The 20,441-nt window shown below is 43.3% G+C and overlaps 1 protein-coding gene across 1 annotated transcript in view; it reads left to right on the top strand.

The window, feature by feature from the left end:
- Positions 1 to 313: 313 nt before the first annotated feature.
- TGM6 (transglutaminase 6) overlaps positions 314 to 20,441 on the top strand; it is a 63,610-nt gene continuing 43,482 nt past the window's right edge. Inside the window, exon 1 of the mRNA XM_020965517.1 lies at positions 314 to 423. Within this exon, the coding sequence (XP_020821176.1) occupies positions 314 to 423 (110 nt within the window). The remainder of the gene's footprint in view (positions 424 to 20,441) is intronic.

Raw genomic sequence — 20,441 nt, forward strand, 5'->3', positions numbered from 1 at the left:
TCCTGGTTGGCCAGTTACAGAGGTGGAAGCTCACAGAAAATCTTCAGAAAAATGGAACAGTAGACAGACCTGCGCCTCCAGAGGAGACAAATGCAAATGGACCAGACATTGAATAAGAGAACTGAGATGCCCTGGATTATTTGCTAAGCAGCCACTGTTTTTTCAGTATATACCCAATACAACAGACACTTTTAAAGTTCCGCAGCAAAGGAAGACAGAAGAAATAACCTTCAAATGCCCAGAAGGATTCTACCAGTTTGAATAAATGCCCCCCAAGAGATTTTGGGGGATGCCTGCTGCCTTTCAAGGGATTATGGAGAAAATAGTTAGCGACATCAGCTACCTGGAAGTGTTGGTGTCCCTGAATGGTCTTATGGGCTTTGGAAAGATATTAGAAGACAATGAAAAATGGCTGATGAAAGGGTTAGTGTAGTAGGAAGATGCTCGTTGGAAGTCGTCAACTGACAACTGCCAGTTCTGAAGAGTTCCTGCCCAGGATGTGGATCACATATTGTCAAGTACGGCCCCCAAGGAGATACAAGCATATATTGGCTGGGCACATCTGAAGCATCTGCAGGAACCAGGCTCTTCTAGACTTGTGAAGAACAGGGTTTCATTGCTAAGCCTCTTAGTGATCTCACTTGGGAATACGTGGTTGAGAGCAACTGAAAACGGAGGAAACAAGAAAGGGCAGTCTGGCCTGACCCCTCTGTGGCAAACCTTTGAGAAGAAGACGGTAAAAGGGCTCGGAAAACACTTGGTCAAGTATCCCAGTTTGGCTAATACTGACCCAAGCAAGTCCTTTGTGTTAACACACTAATGCCAATATAGAATGCTTGGAAGAAGTCTTATGTTACAGGAGCAAGGGTTGTCAAAAACCTACTGCATTTTTTAGTAGAGGACCTACTGACAGTGAGACTTGTTATTTATCTGTTATCTGCTTATTATAGAGAGACAGCTTGTTGTAGTGGATAGAGAGCCAGCTCTTGAGTCAAGTAGATCTAGGTTCAAGTTTAACCTCAGAAACTTACTAGCTCGCATGTCCCTAGGCAAGTCACTTAACTTTTTTTGAGCCTCAGTTTCTATGTCTGTAAAATGAGAATCATGAGCACCACTTCTTTCATAGGATTTTTGTGAGATTCAAATGAAATAATAGGTATAAAGTAGTTTTCAAACCTTAAAGTGCTGCGTAGGTATCAGTTATTATCATTATCCCAAACACAAATAAGGGTTCTTGGCCTTAAAATGAGCTGTCACTCATAAGTTTTGAGACTGGGTGTGGAGCCCAGTTTCAAGTGCAGAGAGACAAAAATCCACTGACTTCTATTATGACCAGTGCTAAGTTTGATTCTATTTGCTGGAAAAGGTAGTGGTGTTAGCCAACTGTGATGAGGTCAGCATGTACTATATCAGCCAGTGAAGGCGTGCGGATGCAGATATCCTCTTCTATAGGTGGTCATGTGTCTGAAGCTATAGCAAAACCCATAGAAGGAGGGAAGATTATTTCTCACATTGAGAAGGCTAGACTTCTCACATGAAAGTGTGGCCAAAGGTTTGGGCCATCCAGCAGGGAGCATGACATCAATAAATATGAACGCTGCTGTACTGAACCTATGGAAGCCCCAGCTACCCTTGAATGACTGGTGGCAGGAATGGCTATGTGAGAAAGAGATCCAGGAAACTCTTGCTTGCTAAGAAGCAAAGGTGTGATCTTCAGTGACTTAAACTTCATTTCCTCAAAGATACCTTGTCGTTAAAGAGAAGTTAAAGTTAGAACAATGCATTGGTGTTCTCTGCTGGACTGGAATTAATCCTACTCTTGGAAAGCAGAAGACAACCGGTGCTGTCCAAGACATTTTGCTCTATGGCCATGAAAACGCTACACTTGGACACTTGAAACAAGAGAGAATCTTGGAGCTAATATGGAACAGGTTCTACTGGACCAAGATGACAACATACATCTTTAAGTATAAGACTTGCACTCAATATAGATGTTAATCTACCAGCGTCCCCTACCATGTGACTAAGCTGGCTTCTTTCTTTAAAAGGTTTTGAAACTATCTTCCAGACTTAATTGCCTCAGGGAACTAAAGGCTTAGGCCTTTAAGAAGGAAAGGAAGGGAATAAATATTTATTAAGCTGTTACTATGTGCCAGCCACTATACTAAGCACTTTATAAATATTTCCTCATTTGATCCCCATAACCACCCTGTGAAGTAGGGGCTATTACTATCCTCATTTTACAGTTGAGAAAACTGAGTCTGGCGGAGAACAAGTAATTTATCCAGGTCACACAACTAGTAAGTATCTTAGCCCCTGAACTTGGGTCTTCCTGACTCCAGGCCCGTTGTTCTATTCGTTGTGCTATCTAGCTGTCATTGACATCTTTTCCTGGTCACCTGAGCACAAAAATTCAAGAGGAGCTCATCCCTAATGTTTGACCAACAGACCACCCCGGGCAACACAGAGGCAGAGAAGCTGTGCTCAGTTGAACCAACATAGTGTCATCATTTAATATCCTTTCCCTGATATGACTAAGTAAATCTCCTTTTGTTCATGTAAAATCTTCTATGAGTGCTTCATTATTTTACAATATCAAACCTAAATGACCAGGGGACATATTTGAGTCTACCAGTCTTTTCTACAGAGATATATTTGAAAGGAAGTGTTACCAGCTCATGTCAATCAATCAATCACCAAGCATTTATGAAACACCCACTAGGTGCCAGGCACTGCACTTGGTCCTGGGGATCCAAAGACAAAAATCAAAACAATTGCTGCCAATCTAGCCAATTTACTGAATTTGTGAAGTGTATGAGTACCATGAATACCATGAGTACCATGAGGACCATGAGGACCATGAGCACCGTGAGCACCATAAGTACCACACCATTGGAGCTGGTGTGTCTCTGGAAAGAGAGAGGAAATGTCTCTGAGTGAGACACTACAGAGATCATTCCAACCAATGTACGCAGGCAAACCCAACCAGAAGCCAGAAAGCTTCTGCAGTGACCAATGGGTTGTGGAGAAAGTATTTCTCCCTTTAGGGTTTCCCTGTAAAAATACACTTTGACCAAACAGCCAATCAATAAACATATAGTGAGCATCTCCTATGGGCCAGGCACTGTACTAAGTGCCGTGGGTATAAAGGAAAAAAGGAAAGCAGATCCTACCATTAAGGAACAAGGGACAGACTTTGGCTGCTCAAGGAGGTGGGGATCTTGGAGGAATCCAAACATCTAAGAACACTACTTTAGCACTCTCGCTATTAAAAATGCTAGCTAATAGGAGGCCTGAGCAGGATCACATGCATATAATGCTCCCAAGAATGATGCCATAGGTTTTCCACCATATCCGCTGCTTGGGTGAGAGCCATGTTTGTCCATCAGCTTGTGCACAAAGATAAGGGAAAAAACCTAGAGATTCACAACCAAGACATCAGATCAGCTGAAGGAGGCCTGCTGGCTAGGTACAGCCTCAGCTCAGAAATGCTCTGATGGGAAAATACAAACTTATGATCCTCAAGTTTCCTGTCAAGAATTTCATTAAGGGAATAAAGGTCTGCTAAGCAGTCTATGAGTGTAAGAACACACAAGATAATGGATCAATGAAAAGTCATCCCAGTCCAGGTGTTTGAAAGACTGGGCAACTTGCCAGTCTACAAAAGAATGGTTAGCACCCTACGAAGACAATACATCACAATTACCTTTTGATATGTTTACTAGGAATGTATATGTATAGTCTATATCAGATTGCAGGCAGTCTTGGAGAGGGAAGGGAAGAAAAATTTAAAACTCAAAAGCTTATGGAAGTGATTATTGATAAATCAAAATAAATTAACAACCACCTTTTGCTCATTGGAGAATTGGTGTGACTCCTAGGTGACCAAAAGGGAAAAGACTGATGGAAAAGTCAGCCATGTGAGTTCCAAGAATTAGAACCAGCTGCAGAGAGATTATTATATTTTGGGTGACATTTTGGGAATAAGTGATTCATGTAAGGATAAAATTGTGTGCTGTTACCCACCAGAGGGTCTGGAAAGTCCAGCAGGCCTATTCTACCCTGATGCATACCTCTGCCCCAAAAGGGGAAAATGGCTAAACCCAGAAGCTACTTGCCCTTTCCCGCTTCTTACTTCACCTGCGTAAATCCCTAGAGAATAGAGTTCATCCATTATGACTGGGAATAGTGATAACCAGCCTGGGACTTCATGAGTTCAGCACCAAGACTGCAGAATAATAAGTCTGATGATAACAAGGATGTAGAACTGACAATAGGTCGTGGTAGAAGTAGCAGCGCTAGTTGGCCACCGTCCAGGTTCACTTATGATATTCGTAATGGGTGTAATAGATGATGGGATTGTCCAGGAAGTCAGATTATACCTTTCGTCAGAGTACATGTACATCAGGTCTGTATGTCACCATAGCAAACAATGTCATGCTGCACCCTTGCTTTTATTATTCTTTGCTACGTATACTAATATGCTGATGCCACAAATGCTCATGTTATCTGTGCATCAATTGTTTCTGTATGTGGTTACTGCTAAACCCTGTAATGTTTTTTCAGTCTTGACTATCCAGCCATCTCCTCCACAGTCTCTCTCACCAGCCACCTTCCTGCACAAGAGGAACTTTCACTCTGGGGCCTTTCTCCTGATTGGTGACTGACTCTACTAGACTACTATTTCAGGGGAAAAAACCCAACCATACTTCACTTCACTTCTAACTTTCTGATTATCTCTCCATAGTTTCTCCATCTGCCTTATCCCTAAGTGGATTCCCTTTCCTTACTACACGCATACACACATACACACACACACACACACACACACACACACACACACACACACAGTTTTGGAACTATGCTCATATCAACTGTACCATTAATCCTGGATAGGGTATATCAGTTGACTTCCCTATGGCCTCCCTCTTTCCTATAACTTTCTGGAAGTAGCCCTCCAAGCTACCACTCCACTTTGTGTGTTGCCTCCCTCATTAGAATGTAAGTTCCTTGAGGACAAAGACTGTCTTGTTTTGGGGATTTGTATGCCCAGCACTGAGTACAGTTCTTGGCATAGAATAAATGCTTAATAGGAATGACTGCTTTTTCATTTATTCATTTATGCAATGATATATGCCAGGTATTAAATGGGATTTATGTTCTTATCATCTATATATTCTTTCTGTGTGTTTCTTTTTTTGCTTCATGCAATTAATACATGGATGACATTAGCTACCTGCATGCATACTGTGTAATTGGATTCATTATGACTATAATATATGTTAATTTATAATGTTAATGATGAATGTTCAGAGATATCCCAGTATACCCATAAGATTTGCAGGATTTGCAAAGTTTTACTTAGGAAAGGATAAAAAAAGCATATCTTTTGGGATAGCGTTTGCAACAAAATCTGCTAGGACTGGGACATTTTCCTTTTGGCTTGGGTGTCTGCATGGCCTGGACTAGTCTAACTTGAAGGTGTGACACAGTGCAGGAGTGATTCACAAAAATTCAAGGAATTTGTAGGAAAAAGAAATGGAGGCTGAGGCTACAACCCATCCCTACTGGCTTGCTGCAATTCTTTGGTATTTGATTTGAGAGACAAGGGCAACTATCTGTTTGGCATCAGCTTTGGGGACGACTAAATAGGATTCCTTTCCAGTGTTGAGTTTTTAGGATAGACTAGTGTATGAGTCACACTGATGCATCATTGAGTTTCTGGATCCTCAAAGCCATACAGGATCCAGGATCCTGTTCAATCATATAGTTGTGACCAAGAGATTCCTGCTACACTGCTCGGTCCCTGTGTGGCAACCTGTTGTGACTTAAACTGTGTCCAACTCCCCCTTGACTGGGAGGTGTGAGGTTTTAGATAAGATTATGAACTTCATGGTTGGCTCCCTCTCAGTCCAGGATACTGAGGAAAGGAAACAGACTCCAACCTGAAAGATGATGGGGTAGGTTTTGCCTTGGGTTGTTGGAAATGACTGCAAGATTCTGTGATATATGGCTCAATGCATCTTGATTTTACCGTATGTTTCCTAATCTAATTAAACTTTTTGTTTAATTATGAACTTGAAATCTATGTGAATGTTAACAGACTATCTACTTGAGACAGGGTATGGGGAACATGACAAGCAACCCCAGATGTAGCACCTGGAATATAACAGTCTGACCCATAAAGGGTCTTCAGCCTGAGGAAGCCTTCTCGGCTACCTGTTATATTCTAGGCTGTCCTGTTGCAAGTGAAAAATGATCATATCTATCCCAGTAAAGTGTAATATAATGTGTGTTGCTTTTTATGTTATTATTTTATCTTCTCTATTTGTTCTCAGAGCTAAAGAAAAACATTCATCCCTCACCCTCTTTAACAGACTGATTGCAAATCACTTGGAAGCAGTTGATAATGAAGTAGCAGAAATTTGCAACTTTTGCACAAATCATAGAGCATAGATTGGAGCTGCCAAGAATCTTGGGATATAGAATGTTCTTTCAACAAATACATATTAAGTATTTATCATGTGCACTGAGCACTTCTTTCAAAGAGCTTAGAGTCTAGAAATGGGATGAGATATCAACATGGAAAACTATAACATAAAATATTATATGCTTAAGAGAGTTAGAAACAAAAAGTTGTTGCCACTTGGATAGATGCAGAAAGGCTTCCTGGGGAAAAAAAAAAGTGGCATTTGAGTTGAGATTCAAAGGATGGGTAAGAATTCAATAAGAAGTATAGGGAATTCATAATTCATCAGAAGTGTAGGGAACATAGGGGCAGCCAGGTGGCACAGTGGATAGAGCACTGGCCCTGGAGTCAGGAGGACCTGAGTTCAAATCCGACCTCAGACGCATAACACTCACTAGCTGTGTGACCCTGGGCAAGTCACTTAACCCCAATCGGCTCACCCCAGAAAAAAGCATAGGAAACGTCATACATCAAGCAAGTGGGAGGGTGTGTGTGCAAGGAGGAGAAGAGAGATGCCTTGTTTGGCTAGAATACATATTACACAGAGGGAATCATATTACACAAGGCTGCAGTGTACGGTAGCGCCAGATTGTTTACCTGCCAGACTATATACCTTGAATACTGCCGAGGAGTTCACATTTTACTCAGTAGGCAGTAGAGAGCCACTGAAGATTTTTCGTGGATCTGTGATCTCCCTGATGTGGGTCCTATCTCCAAAGGCAAAGTTCACCAACGTCCTGTTATAAATCCTCTCCAATGGGTGCATGTTCAGGAGGGGTAGGATGTTGGGAGGATGCACTGAATATGCACCTTTCTTTAGATTACATGACATTTCGCAGGTACCAGTGCAGCACATGGAAGTCCATCAGTTATCTCTCACTTTCACTACGCAACTGACCCACATCCTCTTCTGGTCCTCTGGTTCTCTGATAATTCCCTTATGTAAGCCACTTCGGCTGCCCAGTTTTTTGTCAGTAATACACTGCAGACAACTCATGTCCACATATTGTGCTTTTCTCCATTGTCCTTTGCATGATCCACAACTTTTACATCCTTTATATATCGCATATTCAGCCTCCATAGTCATACAATGTGCCCAGAAGAATATCAGGGTTAAGAAGATGGGTCTTTATTTCAAGGAGAGGAAGAAAGACTATTCTGACAGTGGTATAAAGGACAACGTGAAGGAGTTGGGGAAATGGGGAGGGAGACTAGAGGCAGAAAAACCATTAGGAAGCTATTGAAGTGGTCTTTGTTCAGTTGTTTTTCAGTCATGTCCAGTTCTTTGTGTCCCCACTTGGGGTTTTCTTGGCAAAGATGCTGGAGTGGTTCATCATTTCCTTCTCCAGGTCATTTTACAGATGAGGATACTGAGGCAAACAGGGTTAAGTGACTTGCCCAGGGTCACACAGCTAATAAGTGCCTGAGGCCATATTTGAACCCAGGAAGATGAATCTTCCTGACTCCAGGCCTGGCACTCTATCCAATGGGCTACCTAGTTGCCCACTGAATTAGTCCAGGAGTGTGGTAATAAAGGTCTAAAGCAGATTGTGACAGTGAAATAAGATAGGAAAAGATGGATTAGAAAGATGCTGCTGTGGTAAAATTTACAGAATTTGGTAACAGGAAAAATGAGGCAAGGAGAAGAAGAATGTAAAGGTAAACCACAAGGAAATAATTCCCATCAATGCCGTGATCAATCATGACTTCAGGGGACTGACAATAAAGCCTACCTCCTGCCTCTTGGCAGAGGGAGAAGTAGACTCCAGGTGCAGAACAAGGCATGCTTTTTCACACACGGTCACTGTGCTGATTTGTTTCGTCTGCTATTGGTTACGAGGCAGGGGAGGGAGAGTCACTGAGAAGAGACAGTGCTATCATAAAAAGAAAAGATCAATAAATTTTTAAAAGAAAAATAAAGCTATCACAGGTGAAGAAGAAAGAATCAAAGACAACCTCTAGGTTGAATATATTAATATACCTTTTTTTAAAGAGCAAGTGACACCAAATAGAGATTCACAGTTTCATAAACAATTCTCTTTTTGTTTGCTACTTTGTATATAGAAATGCTCAGGGAATGTTTTTGTTGTTTATAAAGTTCAGAATAAAAAAATATATTTTATAACATAAAAAGAATTTACCAAAACAAGCTCAAGTTTTCAAGCATGAAAGATGCTTTTGACGATGGTGCCACAGACAGAATGGTGAATCCAAAAGGAAAAGCAGGTTTAGGGGAAAAATAAGCTCAGTTTAGGACATGATGGCAGGACTACTGCGTGGCTCAGTGGATAGAGCACCACGCCTAGAGTCAGGAAAACCTGAGTTCAAATCCTGCCTCAGACACTTACTAGCTGTGTGACCCTGGGCAAGTCACTTCACCCTATCTGCCCCAGTTTCCTCATCTGTAAAATGCACTGGAGAAGGAAATGGCAAACCACTCCAGTATCTTTGCCAAGAAAACCCCAATGGGGTCATGAAGAGCCAGACATGACTGAAAAACAACAGGCCATACTAGTGGTGCCTGCAGATGGAGATGATGCAGAGGAAGATTACCTGTAAGCGGCTAGAGATGCAGAAGAGAAGTCAAAGAGACTGGTGAGTCCTCTGCATGAAGGTGGTGGCTGAAGCTGTAGGAGTAAATGAGATTGCAAAGGGAGAAAATGGAGAGAAGAGAAGGGGCCCAAGCCAAGACTCTGGGGAATATCCCCATTTGTAGGTTGGGGAAAGGTTTGGGGATTCAATAAAGAAGACAGAGGAGAAACAGAAAAGTAAGAAAAGAATGAAGAAAGTGTGGTACCTTTGAAGGCAAAGGAAGAAAAATATCCAGCACGGGGAGGCAGGTTATAACAGTGTCAAAAACTACAGAGAGGTCAAGCAGGATAAATGTGGAAACAAGGCTAGAGGATTTGGCAACGAGGAGGTCATCAGTGACCTCAGAGAGAGAGCAGCTTCATTAGGGTGGTGGGTGGTGAGGGCAGAAACTCAACCACAAGAAGTCGAGGAGAAGAGAGGGCAGTGAGTAAGTAGTGACATCAGGCATGGGCGACCTTGTGGAGAAGGTTAATGGTGAAGGTGGGTGGAGAGATGGGGCAATCGCTGAACCAAATAGGGAGGTCAAGAGAGGTTGGATTGGGATTAGGTTTTTGTTTTGTTTTGTTTTTGTTTGTTTGTTTTAGGATTGGAGAGACAGGAGTAAGTTTAGAAACAGAGGCAAGAGGCAAAGGAAGATAAGAGGGAGAGGATAAAATATAAGGACAGGAAGAAGAGGACACAAGGAGGGATAGAAGAGGGAGCAGACAAGCAGAGGGGAAGGAACTAGGGACAAGGGGGAGGATGAAGACACATGAGAGAGACTGCTGGAGCAAGGCCCCCTAGGATGTGGGAGGGAATGAGTTCCAGGACATCATTTGAAGGTTTTTGACTCAGTGAATTGTAAGGATATCTCTTCTGTGACAAGATGAAAGGAAAAGAGTTTGAGGAATGGAGGAAAGGAACAGATGGGGCTCACATCTGACATTAGAGCTGAAAGCAACCTTAGAACAAAGTTGGCTCTGGTTGGGGTCCTAAAGACCACATAACCCACGTGTAATCCAACTAGTTTATTTGAGAGATAGTGAAACTGAGGCCTGGAATCTGCTCAACAACACAGAGTTTGGAAAAGGGCCTTGACTGGAAGATCTAGGAGTCTCAACTCTCAGTTCAGTAGAAGGGCTAGGAACACCAGGAAAGGTCACCTCAGTGAAACCTCCCAAAGCCTCTCCTGAGCATCCCCACCAAAACCCTCCCCTCAGAATATTTTCCTCACACAAGTCTTAGGCGTAGGGAATGTGAGTAATATGATCTTGGTTTTATACGTGAGGGAAGTGAAGCTCACAGAGATGTCACATGGAGGAAGGATTAAATTTGTTCTGCTTGGCCCCAGGGTTCGGAACTAGGAACAGTGGGTAGAAGTGAGAAAAGCCCTGTTTAGGCCCCCTGTCGGGAGCACCCTCCGAAGAATCAGGGCTACCCAAAAGTGAAAGGGGGACCGCAGGAGGAAGGAGATTTCCCACTCCCCTATACCTCAAATTCTTCAAGCAGAGGGTGGCTGGCTATTGGCTGGGGATGTTGCAGGGGGACTTATTTGTCAGACATGGGTTAGAATAGAGAGCCACTGAGGAGCTCTGACATTCCAACGCTGAGATTCTGGGATTCTGTGACATGAACGACCCGAGGTCACATGGTTTTAAACCTAGGACTCCTGACTCCAAGTCCATGGCTCTCTTCACTCTAGTAGGGTGGCCCCACTTACTTCACCTTTCTGAGTTTATTTCCCCTCTCTGGACTCTGTTTTAGTTAAAGGGTCTCCTCACTATCATTGCACACACCTTTAACTTTGGTGCCTTCTTGTCTTAGCTCTTATTATTTCCCTAACCTAGAAATGCCTCCTGCCTTTTGCCCAGCCACATCCTGCCCATTTTTCAGCTCACCTCACACCATCTCCAAGGTCACAGCTCACAGAAATCTGGCCTTCCCCTGAGCTGGCTCCAACACTGTCTATGCTTAGAGGTACACCATTTGCTGCCCGCTATTAGTAAATCTTACATATAGATTCAGAGGCTGTCAGAGCTGGAACTTAGAGGCTACCTAGTGCAAATCCTTCCTTTTATAGGTGAGGGAACCTGAGGCCAAGAGAGGGAAAAATAATCATCTGACGGCTTAAAGTGGAAGAACAGAACTCAAACCTGGGTCTCTGGTCTCTCAGTGATCTTCCCCCTGCCCCCCCCATACTGGCCATCTAGACCGAAAACTCTCCAAGGACAGAGAGAGGCCCTGGCCTGATGCCTATTGGTGCTCCCTTGGCACAGAGCCAGGCACACGAGAGACCTTAAATAAATTCCTCTTTCTTGATTGAAAGCTTCATCAAAGTCCCTCTGTCCTTTCTGTGAGGGATTGGGAATGAAGCCTTTCCCAGGGAACAATGGAGCAGGTGACTGAAGAGACCGTACGCTGGGCCAAGTACATTGGGGAAGAGAGGGAAAGTGGCAGAGATCTGAGTCTAGGGCTCATACCTGGGATAGATGGGCCCAGTCACTTTGGTAGGAGGATGTGCTTCCCTTTACAAAGAGACCCTCCAGTCTCCTTCTTTCTTTTTTATTTTCTTTTTTCTTTTTTTTCTCCTTTTTTAGTCTATATTAAAGTTGTAGCCACCTTAGAAAAGAGAATATCGGAGGGGTAGCTAAGTGGCACAGTGGATAGAGCACCAGCCAGATTCAGGAGGAACTGAGTTTAAAACTGACCTCAGACGCTTGACACTTACTAGCTGTGTGACCCTGGGCAAATCACTTAATTCTGATTGCCTCACCAAAAAAAGAAAAGAAAAGAAAGAAAAAGAAAAAATAAAGACAAAAGAAAAAGAAAAGAGAATATCAGAGCTAACAGGTTCTCTAAAGACCATGTAGTCCAACTACAACATTTGATAGGTAGGGAAACAGGCCTAGAGTGAGGAAGTGGGCTGTCCAAGGTATCCCTCCTCTAGCCTCACGCCACTGGCTCCTTCCCCTCTGCCAGGCTTCCTCTTGTCCTCTTCTTTCTTCTCCTGTCCTCTTCTCAAAATCCTCTCCTTCTTGTCCTCCCCATCCTTTGGTCCTCTCCCTATAAACTTGCAACATCCCCAGTCAATAGCCAGCCACCCTCTGCTTGAAGAATTTGAGGTTTGGGGAGTGGGAAATCTCCTTCCTCCTGTGGTCCCCATTTCACTTTTAGGTAGCCCTGATTCTTCGGAGGGTGCTCCCGATGGGGGACCTAAACAGAGCTTTTCTCACTTCTACCCACTGTCCCCAGTCCCGAACCCTGGGGCCAAGCAGAACAAATTTAATCCTTCCTCCATGTGACATCTCTGTGACCTTCACTTCCCTCACATATAAAACGGAGATCATATTACTCACATTCCCTACGCCTAAGACTTGTGTGAGGAGAATATTCTGAAAACCTTAAGGCACTCTATATACATGAGTTATTTTTATGGAGGGCCTTGAACACCACACTGGGGGGAATGGGATCTCTCTTCTGGGGGTGGAGTGTTGGTAGAATCTGTTGAAAGTTTTAGGAAGGTTAGAGATGACATGTGGATCTGGGATTTTTTGGGTACAGGCAGAGTATCCTGGAGCCAGCTCTAACCTGCTCAGCAGAGCCTGCTATTAAATTTTCAGCACGAGCATTTGCAAACCAGAAATCGGCAAGGGCTGCAATCAGGCCTGGGTTTGCTGTTCTGTTGATTGTTTAGAGCAGAGATGTCAAACTCAGATAGAAACAGGGTCCACTGACCCATACACGAGGACCCCTGAGGGCTGCCTGTTGACTTTGTTTTAAATGTAATGGTATCTTTGTTTTATTGTATTGCATTCATTTTGTTAAATATTTCCCAAATAAATTTTAATCTGGTTCAGGCTCACTTGGACACTTCTAATCTGGACCTAAGAAAATGATGAAGAAAATGCTACTGATGCAGATTAAGCTTAAAAGTACGTCCCAGGTACATTTTTTTTCCTAGTGAGCCAGTTGTTCAACATTTCCCATCACGTCCTTGAGTAAAGGGAGCACTCAGATGAGGAAATGCCTTCTATCAAAGTAAATGAGATTGTCTGGAGCAACTAGGTGGCTCAGGAGAACCTGAGCTCAAATACAACCTCAGACACTTACTAGCTGTGTGACCTTGGGCAAGTCACTTAACCCTGATTGCCTCCAAAAAAAGGTGAATCGTCAGCTTCTCTACAATTAAGTCTTGGATAGTCACCTAGAGGATGGTGAGTTTATGTGACTTACCCAAGGTCATACAGCTAATACCTGTCAGAGGCAGTATTTGAACACACAGGTTCTCCTGACTTCAAGACCAGCTCCCAGACTTCTGCCATGGATAGTCCATAGACAGACAGCATCTTCAAATCCAACCTCAGACTTACTAGCTATGTGACCTTGGGCAAATCATTTAACCCCAATTGCAAAAAAAAAAAAGGGCAAATCATCAGCTTCTCTACAATAAAGCCTTGGAGTCAAAGATCCTAGATTTGAATCCCATCTGATCTACTGTGTGCTATAAGCTGTGTGACCTTAGGTCACTTCTCCCCAAACCTGTTTCCTCATCTGTAAAAGGAGGAGGTAGGATGATCTCTAATCTCCAAGACTTGATCCTCTGATCTTAATCAGTCCCCCAGCCTCCTCAGCACCACCTTTGCCTGGGTCGACTTCTGAAAGTTGGTCCACCTGGAGTGACTACTCTGGAACATCCCCCTTCTACAGATAACGATGAAGACAAGATGAAAAGGCTTGGAGCAGGGCTATCAAGTCGGGAGGAGGAGCCTGGCCCAGCCTGGGTGGAAAAACTCCTTCTACCAGGGCCCAGGGCCTGTTCTGTCACCCTGCCAATACTCTGGGGCCATTATGCAAATGATTCACAAGTGACCACAGCCAGGGATTATCCTGATTACAGGGTAGGTCAGGGCTAGGGCTGAGCTCATAAAAGAGCTTAAACCACTGTGGGCTGGCTTTCCTGCTGCACCAAACCACTCTCATTTCTTTCTCCCTTCAAGGTTTGCCACCCACAACCAAGTAGTGTTGGCCTCGGTCGCTCGGTCACCTGAATTCCTCATTCTCCACATTTGTATTCTAAGGGTTGGCCTATTCCAGAAAGCGACGTATGTGGAAAAGACCAGGGGTGCTAACTGTGCTGCCAGCTGTGTGTTATTGGGCAAGACACTTCTCTCTGGATCTCAGTTTCCTTATCTATTAAAAAAAGGCTTTTGGACTAAATGATTTCCATGGTCTCCTCCAGTAATGTTTTGTGAAATATGCAATGTTATATTAACCTACTTGTTAACAGAGATGTCAAGTGACTTACTCAAAGTCTTACAGCTAGAAGGAGGAAGAGCAGCTTCCAGGCTGCCCGAAAGCCCAGATCGCTTTCCATTACCCCATGGTTCCTCTAAGGTCCCATCAGCTTTAACATTCTATGGTACATTTCTCTGTTCACTAGGACCCGCACATTTTGAATCCTCAGTTTTTGTGTACAAAGAGCCAGACTAAATCTCAAAAATATTTTTCCCTAACAAGAGGAGAGGAAAAATCCCAAGTGGCGACTCAGAGAGGCTAATAGACAGTTCTCCTCTCTGGCTTGTTTCCTCATCTATAAGAAGAAGAAGGGGAAGAAGGGGTGTAAAACTACATGATTTCTGAAGTTTTTCAGTTCCTTCTCATAAGGCCCTTCCAGCTCTAACAGTCTATATTCTAAGTAACCTTTCAGCCTTAACACACTATATTTTAAAGTATTTTTCCAGGTGGGGTCGTTTCAAATGATTTTTTAAAGAATTTTTCTCTCAATCTGAGGCTATTTACCATTTCCTCTGCAACTAACAGGGATAGTTTGAGACAAAACCCATTTTGACATTCTAGAAAAGGAGATTTTTTTTTTCAATGACTTCACAGAGAGTTGGAAAGGGACAAGGAGGGATGACAGAAGTACCAGGAAATTCCATCTGGGGACCAAACAATACTCTGGGGCAGAGATTGTGAAGCCTTCTGGGAATCTAAAGGGGAATAGGGTTTATCTCACTTTTTGGACTAGTGACTAGATCTTTAATAGATTCAATAAATATTTTTAAGCATCTCCACTGTTCTAGAGATTCCATCTCTTTCACACATACCCAGAGCGCTTAGAACAATACCTGATGGGGCAGCTAGGCGGCACAGTGGATAGAGTTCTGGCCTTGGAGTCAGGAGGACCTGAGTTCAAATCCGGCCTCAGACACTTGACGCTTACTAGCTATGTGACTCTAGGCAAGTCGTTGTAACTCCAATTGCCTCACAAAAAAAAAAAAACATGCCTGATGCCTTACAACATGCTCCTGGGTTTATATTGGGGGAGCTATTAAACATGAAGAATGCAGTTAAAGAATATATCAGAATTGGAAGGGGACTTGGGACAAGGGTTCTTATTCCTTTTTTTCTTTTCCTTCTCATTTTTCCTTTCCTTCCTTTTTCTCTTTCTCTCTCTCCCCCTGTCTACCTTTCTCTTTCTTTCTTCCTTTCTATTTCTTTCTTTCTTCCCACTCTTCCTTCACTCCCTCCTTCCTTCCTTTTTGTTTTTTTTAAGACGATCTTACCCAGGTTGGAAGTGTAGGGACTACTCACAGGACCGTTTCCACTCTGATCAGCATGACAGCCTGCTCCCTTTCTAACCTGGACCAGTTTGCTCCTCATTAGGTAAATTGGTGCCCCACCCCCTTCTGGGGGCTCTCTATGTCAGTGTTGAGCTTAGTCCTAATAGTCTATCATAACTCAGAACTCTAGAACTTTGAGATCCATCAGTCTCAGGCTCCCTGGTAGTAGGGATTATAAGAACATTCTACCTCAACCAGCAGAACTAGGGTTCTTTGAGGTCCATGGATAGATTTCAGGGAATCTGTGAACTTGGATAGGAAAAAAGTCATCTTTATTTTCACTAACTTCTGAATGAAATTTAGCATTTTCCTCAATTATTTAAAAACATCACTTTGAGGAATCCATAGGTTTCACCAGTTGCCAAAGGAGTACATAACACATACACAAAAAGATTAAAAACCCCTTCCTGCTTTTAGAATATAGAATATTGGAGATGGAAGGGACATTAAAACTCATTTAGTCCAAGTCATTTATTTTACAGATTGAGAAACTTCAGTCTCCTGACTCAGTCCTGAGATTTTATAATGGATTTTATAAAGAGCCTGGTTTCTGTAGGACTGGTAGGATCTGTGAGTCCCTGCTCCTACACAGGTGGCTCTGGACATTCCACCCCCCCTGCCCCAGCAGGTACCTGGGAAGCAAGGAAGGAAGCAATATCATATAGCAAAACGAGCATTTACTGATCAATGGATCAGGAGCTCTGGGGTCTGGTGCCACTGCTAATGGCTGTTGGAACTTTAAGCAAGTCAAGACTTCCCTTCTCTGAACCTCAGCTCCCTCATCTACAGATGAGGCAGTTGTGAACTATGAAATGGGGGAGAGGGAGGAGAGACTAGAATTTCTTTAAAGCTTCGTTCTATAAGTCTAAGCTGTTGGACTGTGTTGTAGCTGGGCTGGTCCTAGTCCCCACGCCTCTCAGACTGATCTCCAAGCCCAATACTGTAGGCAGGCGACCTGCAGGGAGAACATTGAACTGAAGAACTTGGACTTCCTCCTGTAGGCAACAGTGGGGCTTGGGACAAGTTCTGAGTAGGGGAGGAATAGGATTAGGGAAGTGCATTGAAATTTTGAGCCTTTGAGGATGGGAGCATGAGGATGACCTTGAGGTAATTCTTTTTGACAGCTCTACTTCCACCATTCCCAAACTGAAATGCGGACATTAAGGGAAATCATAGGAAGTCCCAATTCTAAATGGACATGAAGGAGAATGGAGGAGCAGATCAATGCTCCTGAGGCCTCTGGCAAAGGCCCCCATTCTGTTCCCTCTCTCATCTCACCCAGGGATTAGGAAGAGCCACGTGGACTTGGAGTCAAGAAATCTGAGTTTTCTGATCTTCCCCTTCCTTAGGCTCAATTTCCTCATCCATAAAAGGAGAAGACTGGACCTGATGATACCTCCCAGCTCCAACCTTCTACATTTCTGTTTTCTAAGATTCCTTCAAGCTCCAGCATTTTATGCTTATGTTCTAAAATCCCCTTCTGGCTATGTTGTTCTATGTACTTAAGGTCCCTCCGAGTTCAATCCTCTATTTTCTAAAGACAATTTCCACTCCAACATTCTATGTTCTATGATCTAAGGTCCCTTCAAACTTTGACTTTCTATGCTCTGAAATCATTTGTTTTCATGTTCTTTTTGTGCCTTAAAGTCCTTCCATTTCTGCTGACATTCTACACTCTTAGCTCTCCTCCATCTCTGATATTTTGTACTTTGAATTTCCTTCCAGTTTTGACATCTTGTGGCCTATATTCTAAGGTCCCTCCTAGTTTTGGTATTCCATGTTTGATTTTCAAAGGTCCCACCTAACATCAACCTTCCATACTTCTCAGATTTTGAGGACTCTCCATGCTGGGATGCTGCCTTCCATGGTCACCTTCCAGGAACAGGGGAGTGAAGGTAATTACTGTGGGTGATTATGTGCTTTACCTGGTGAATAACAAGTCATCTTATTGAAGGTTGAAGGGGCCACGCCCCTGCCTTTGAATGCTGGCTTCACTGCCTGAGCAGTGTCCTCAGACTTCCCTCATTAATGTTCTTCTGTCTGGCTGTTGGCTAACACTGTCCTGTCCTTTCACCAAAGTGCAGAGGGAAAGGGGAGTCTTGGGCCCCTGGAACCATCATGGCTGGTGAGTGGAACTTGGGCACTAGGCTGATGGGGGGTGGGTGGGTGATGATTTCCCTTTAGACATGGAGATATCCTTGTGGTCCCTGGGATTTCACTGGAAGATGAGACCTTTGATTGGAAGCCAAAGCAGAATTGTAGATCTCCAGACTTAGAGCTAGATGGAACCTATCTCCTCCAACTCCTTCATTTTATAGATAGGTAAACTGAGGCCAAGAGAGGGGAAAAGAACTTGCTCAAAGTCACAGAATGAATTAGCAGCCAGATTTGGTACTAGAACCAAAGCCTCCATTTAATTCAATAAACATATACCCAGCACCTACTATGTATAAGTATATGATGCAGTGGGAAGAGCATGGGGCTAGCAGTCAAGAGATGTCTATATGAGTTCCAGCTGTGTAGTCTTGAGCCAATTCCTTCCCTCTCCAGGCTCAAGTGCCCTCATCTGTAAAACAATGAAATTGGACTCGTCATGATTTTTTAAAGTCCCTTCCAAAACTAACATTTTATGAATCTGCAAAAGTAAGATGATGTTCTTGGCACTGGGGATATTAAGATAGTGATGACACAGACCCTGTTCTCACAGCAATTATAGATTAATGGAAGATGCTGAAGTACACAAATATCTAAGATACAAAGGAAAGAGTGATAACTCTGACAGGGCCAGGCAGAATGCTATGAAAATTGGAGGAAAAGGAGCTGGTTGAGGGGAGAAGGGGGGAAATGAAAAAGGAGAGGGGATCAAGGATGGCTTCATGAAGGAGGTAGCATCTAACTTGACCTTGAGAGAAAGGAGACAGTTTAATAGATGGAGATGCAGGGATGGGGATGGACAGGAAGGAGGGCCTTCTAAGAATGGGAAATTGCATGGGCAAAGGGACAAGGATGAGAGAAAGCAGGATGAGAATGAGGGACAGAGGAGAGTTTGGTCTGAACAGAACACAAGATGCATGAAGGGAAGAATGGATGAAAAGCCAAATTATGGAGGGCTTTGAATGCCAGACTTAGAAAAAAGTAACCTTGGCTTTATTCAGTAGGCAATGACTTTTTTGAGTGGACTCGCTAAAGGCTAGAGACTCAAAGCCAGAAACTTAGATTTGAATCCCAGCTCTGACCCGTCCTAAACTATGCCACCATGCAAAGTCACATAGCTCATGTGAATCTCAGATGTTTCTACTCTAAAATAGGGGTAATAATTTTATATTCTTTCTCTCGAACTTTAGAAAAAAAAACAAAAGGTACTGTAGGAATGTGAACTATTATTATGAGCCTGCTGACACTTCCCAGCTCTGGTACATGCTAGCTGTGTGGCCTTGGGCAAGTCACTGAAATTGTCTTGGTTTCACTTTCCTCATCTATAAGATGAGGGAACTGGATTAGATAACCTTTAGACCAGGGCTCTTTTGCCTTTATCTCATGAGTAGTGAGTACAGTTGGAAGGGTAGGGACCAAAGGCTTTTGTTCAGCTCAAGGACACTGTAGTAACCCCATGTGTCTCTAGCTAGAGAAAAGAACACCCTCACTTGGGGCCTAAAGAGTTTCTTCATTCCCAACCCAGGTAGAAATGACAAGGATATAATTTTCTTTGGTCTTCCCCAAAGGGGAGCCTAGTTCAAGGACCTGGATAGAGTTGGCACTCAGTAAATGTGTATTGATTTGGACTAGATTTAAAGACTCATTCCTAGTCTCCTGGGCTTAGGGAAAAGTTGGTGATGTATAACCAGGGAATCCAAGGACCTAGCCTATAATCACAGACTGTGAGGACCTCCTCCCTAACACGTCTGGTCCCCAGCCCACAAGTTTAAAGGGCTGTTAAAATCCTAAAATAATAATAGCTCACCTCTATATAACGCTTTACAGGCCACGGGGTGTTTTACATCATCATATCATTTGATCCTCAACATCCCTGTAAGACAGGTACTGCAAGTATCATTCTCCCCATTTCACAGATGAAGAAACTGAGGCCCAGAGAGGAAAAGTGATTTCCACGCAACTACCAAGTGGCAGAGCCAGTATTCAAAAATCTTTTCTGTCAACTCCAAGCCCAGAGCTTTTTTCTGCCTCATGCTCTATTTTTTCCATTGTTACTTTTTTCTTCTAATGTTTAAGTGTTCTGTGTGGGTGTATAGTTTGAAAAATAATCATTTCCTTATTATTAATGCCCAAAGTGTGGATAATTTACCGAGGACACAAGCCCCACACGAATAGCTAAGAGTCCACTGAATATGGTTTAGTTTCTCTTCCTTGTGTGTCCCTGAGCCCACTTGGCTTCTCGAAAGGACCTTGGATTGGTGAGCATGAGAGTCAGGGGTCCTGGAGCATGGCTACAGCTCCACATTTCAGCCTAGAAGCTCTCTGCATCAGATCTTGGAAAGCTAGTGTGTAAAGAGCCAGGACTTATCAAAAGATTTAGGTTTAAATCCTGACTCTGAAACTCATTTAGCTGTGATGGCTAAGCCACCTAGCTTCTCTGAACTTCAGGCTCCTCATCTCTAAAATGGAATTGTAATTCTGGTACTCTGCCTCATAGGGTTGTTTGGAGGAAAGCGCTTTGAAAAGCTCAAAGTCCATAGAAACAGGGATCAGGCCCAAATCTCTGGTTTCATTGAGGTAGAGTCAGTCAGCCAATAAACATTTGTTAAGCCCATCCTATGTGC

The sequence above is a fragment of the Phascolarctos cinereus genome, unplaced genomic scaffold (genome assembly GCF_003287225.1).
Source record: "Phascolarctos cinereus isolate Bilbo 61053 unplaced genomic scaffold, phaCin_HiC Scaffold_2;HRSCAF=192, whole genome shotgun sequence".
Classification (NCBI taxonomy): Eukaryota; Metazoa; Chordata; class Mammalia; order Diprotodontia; family Phascolarctidae; genus Phascolarctos; species Phascolarctos cinereus.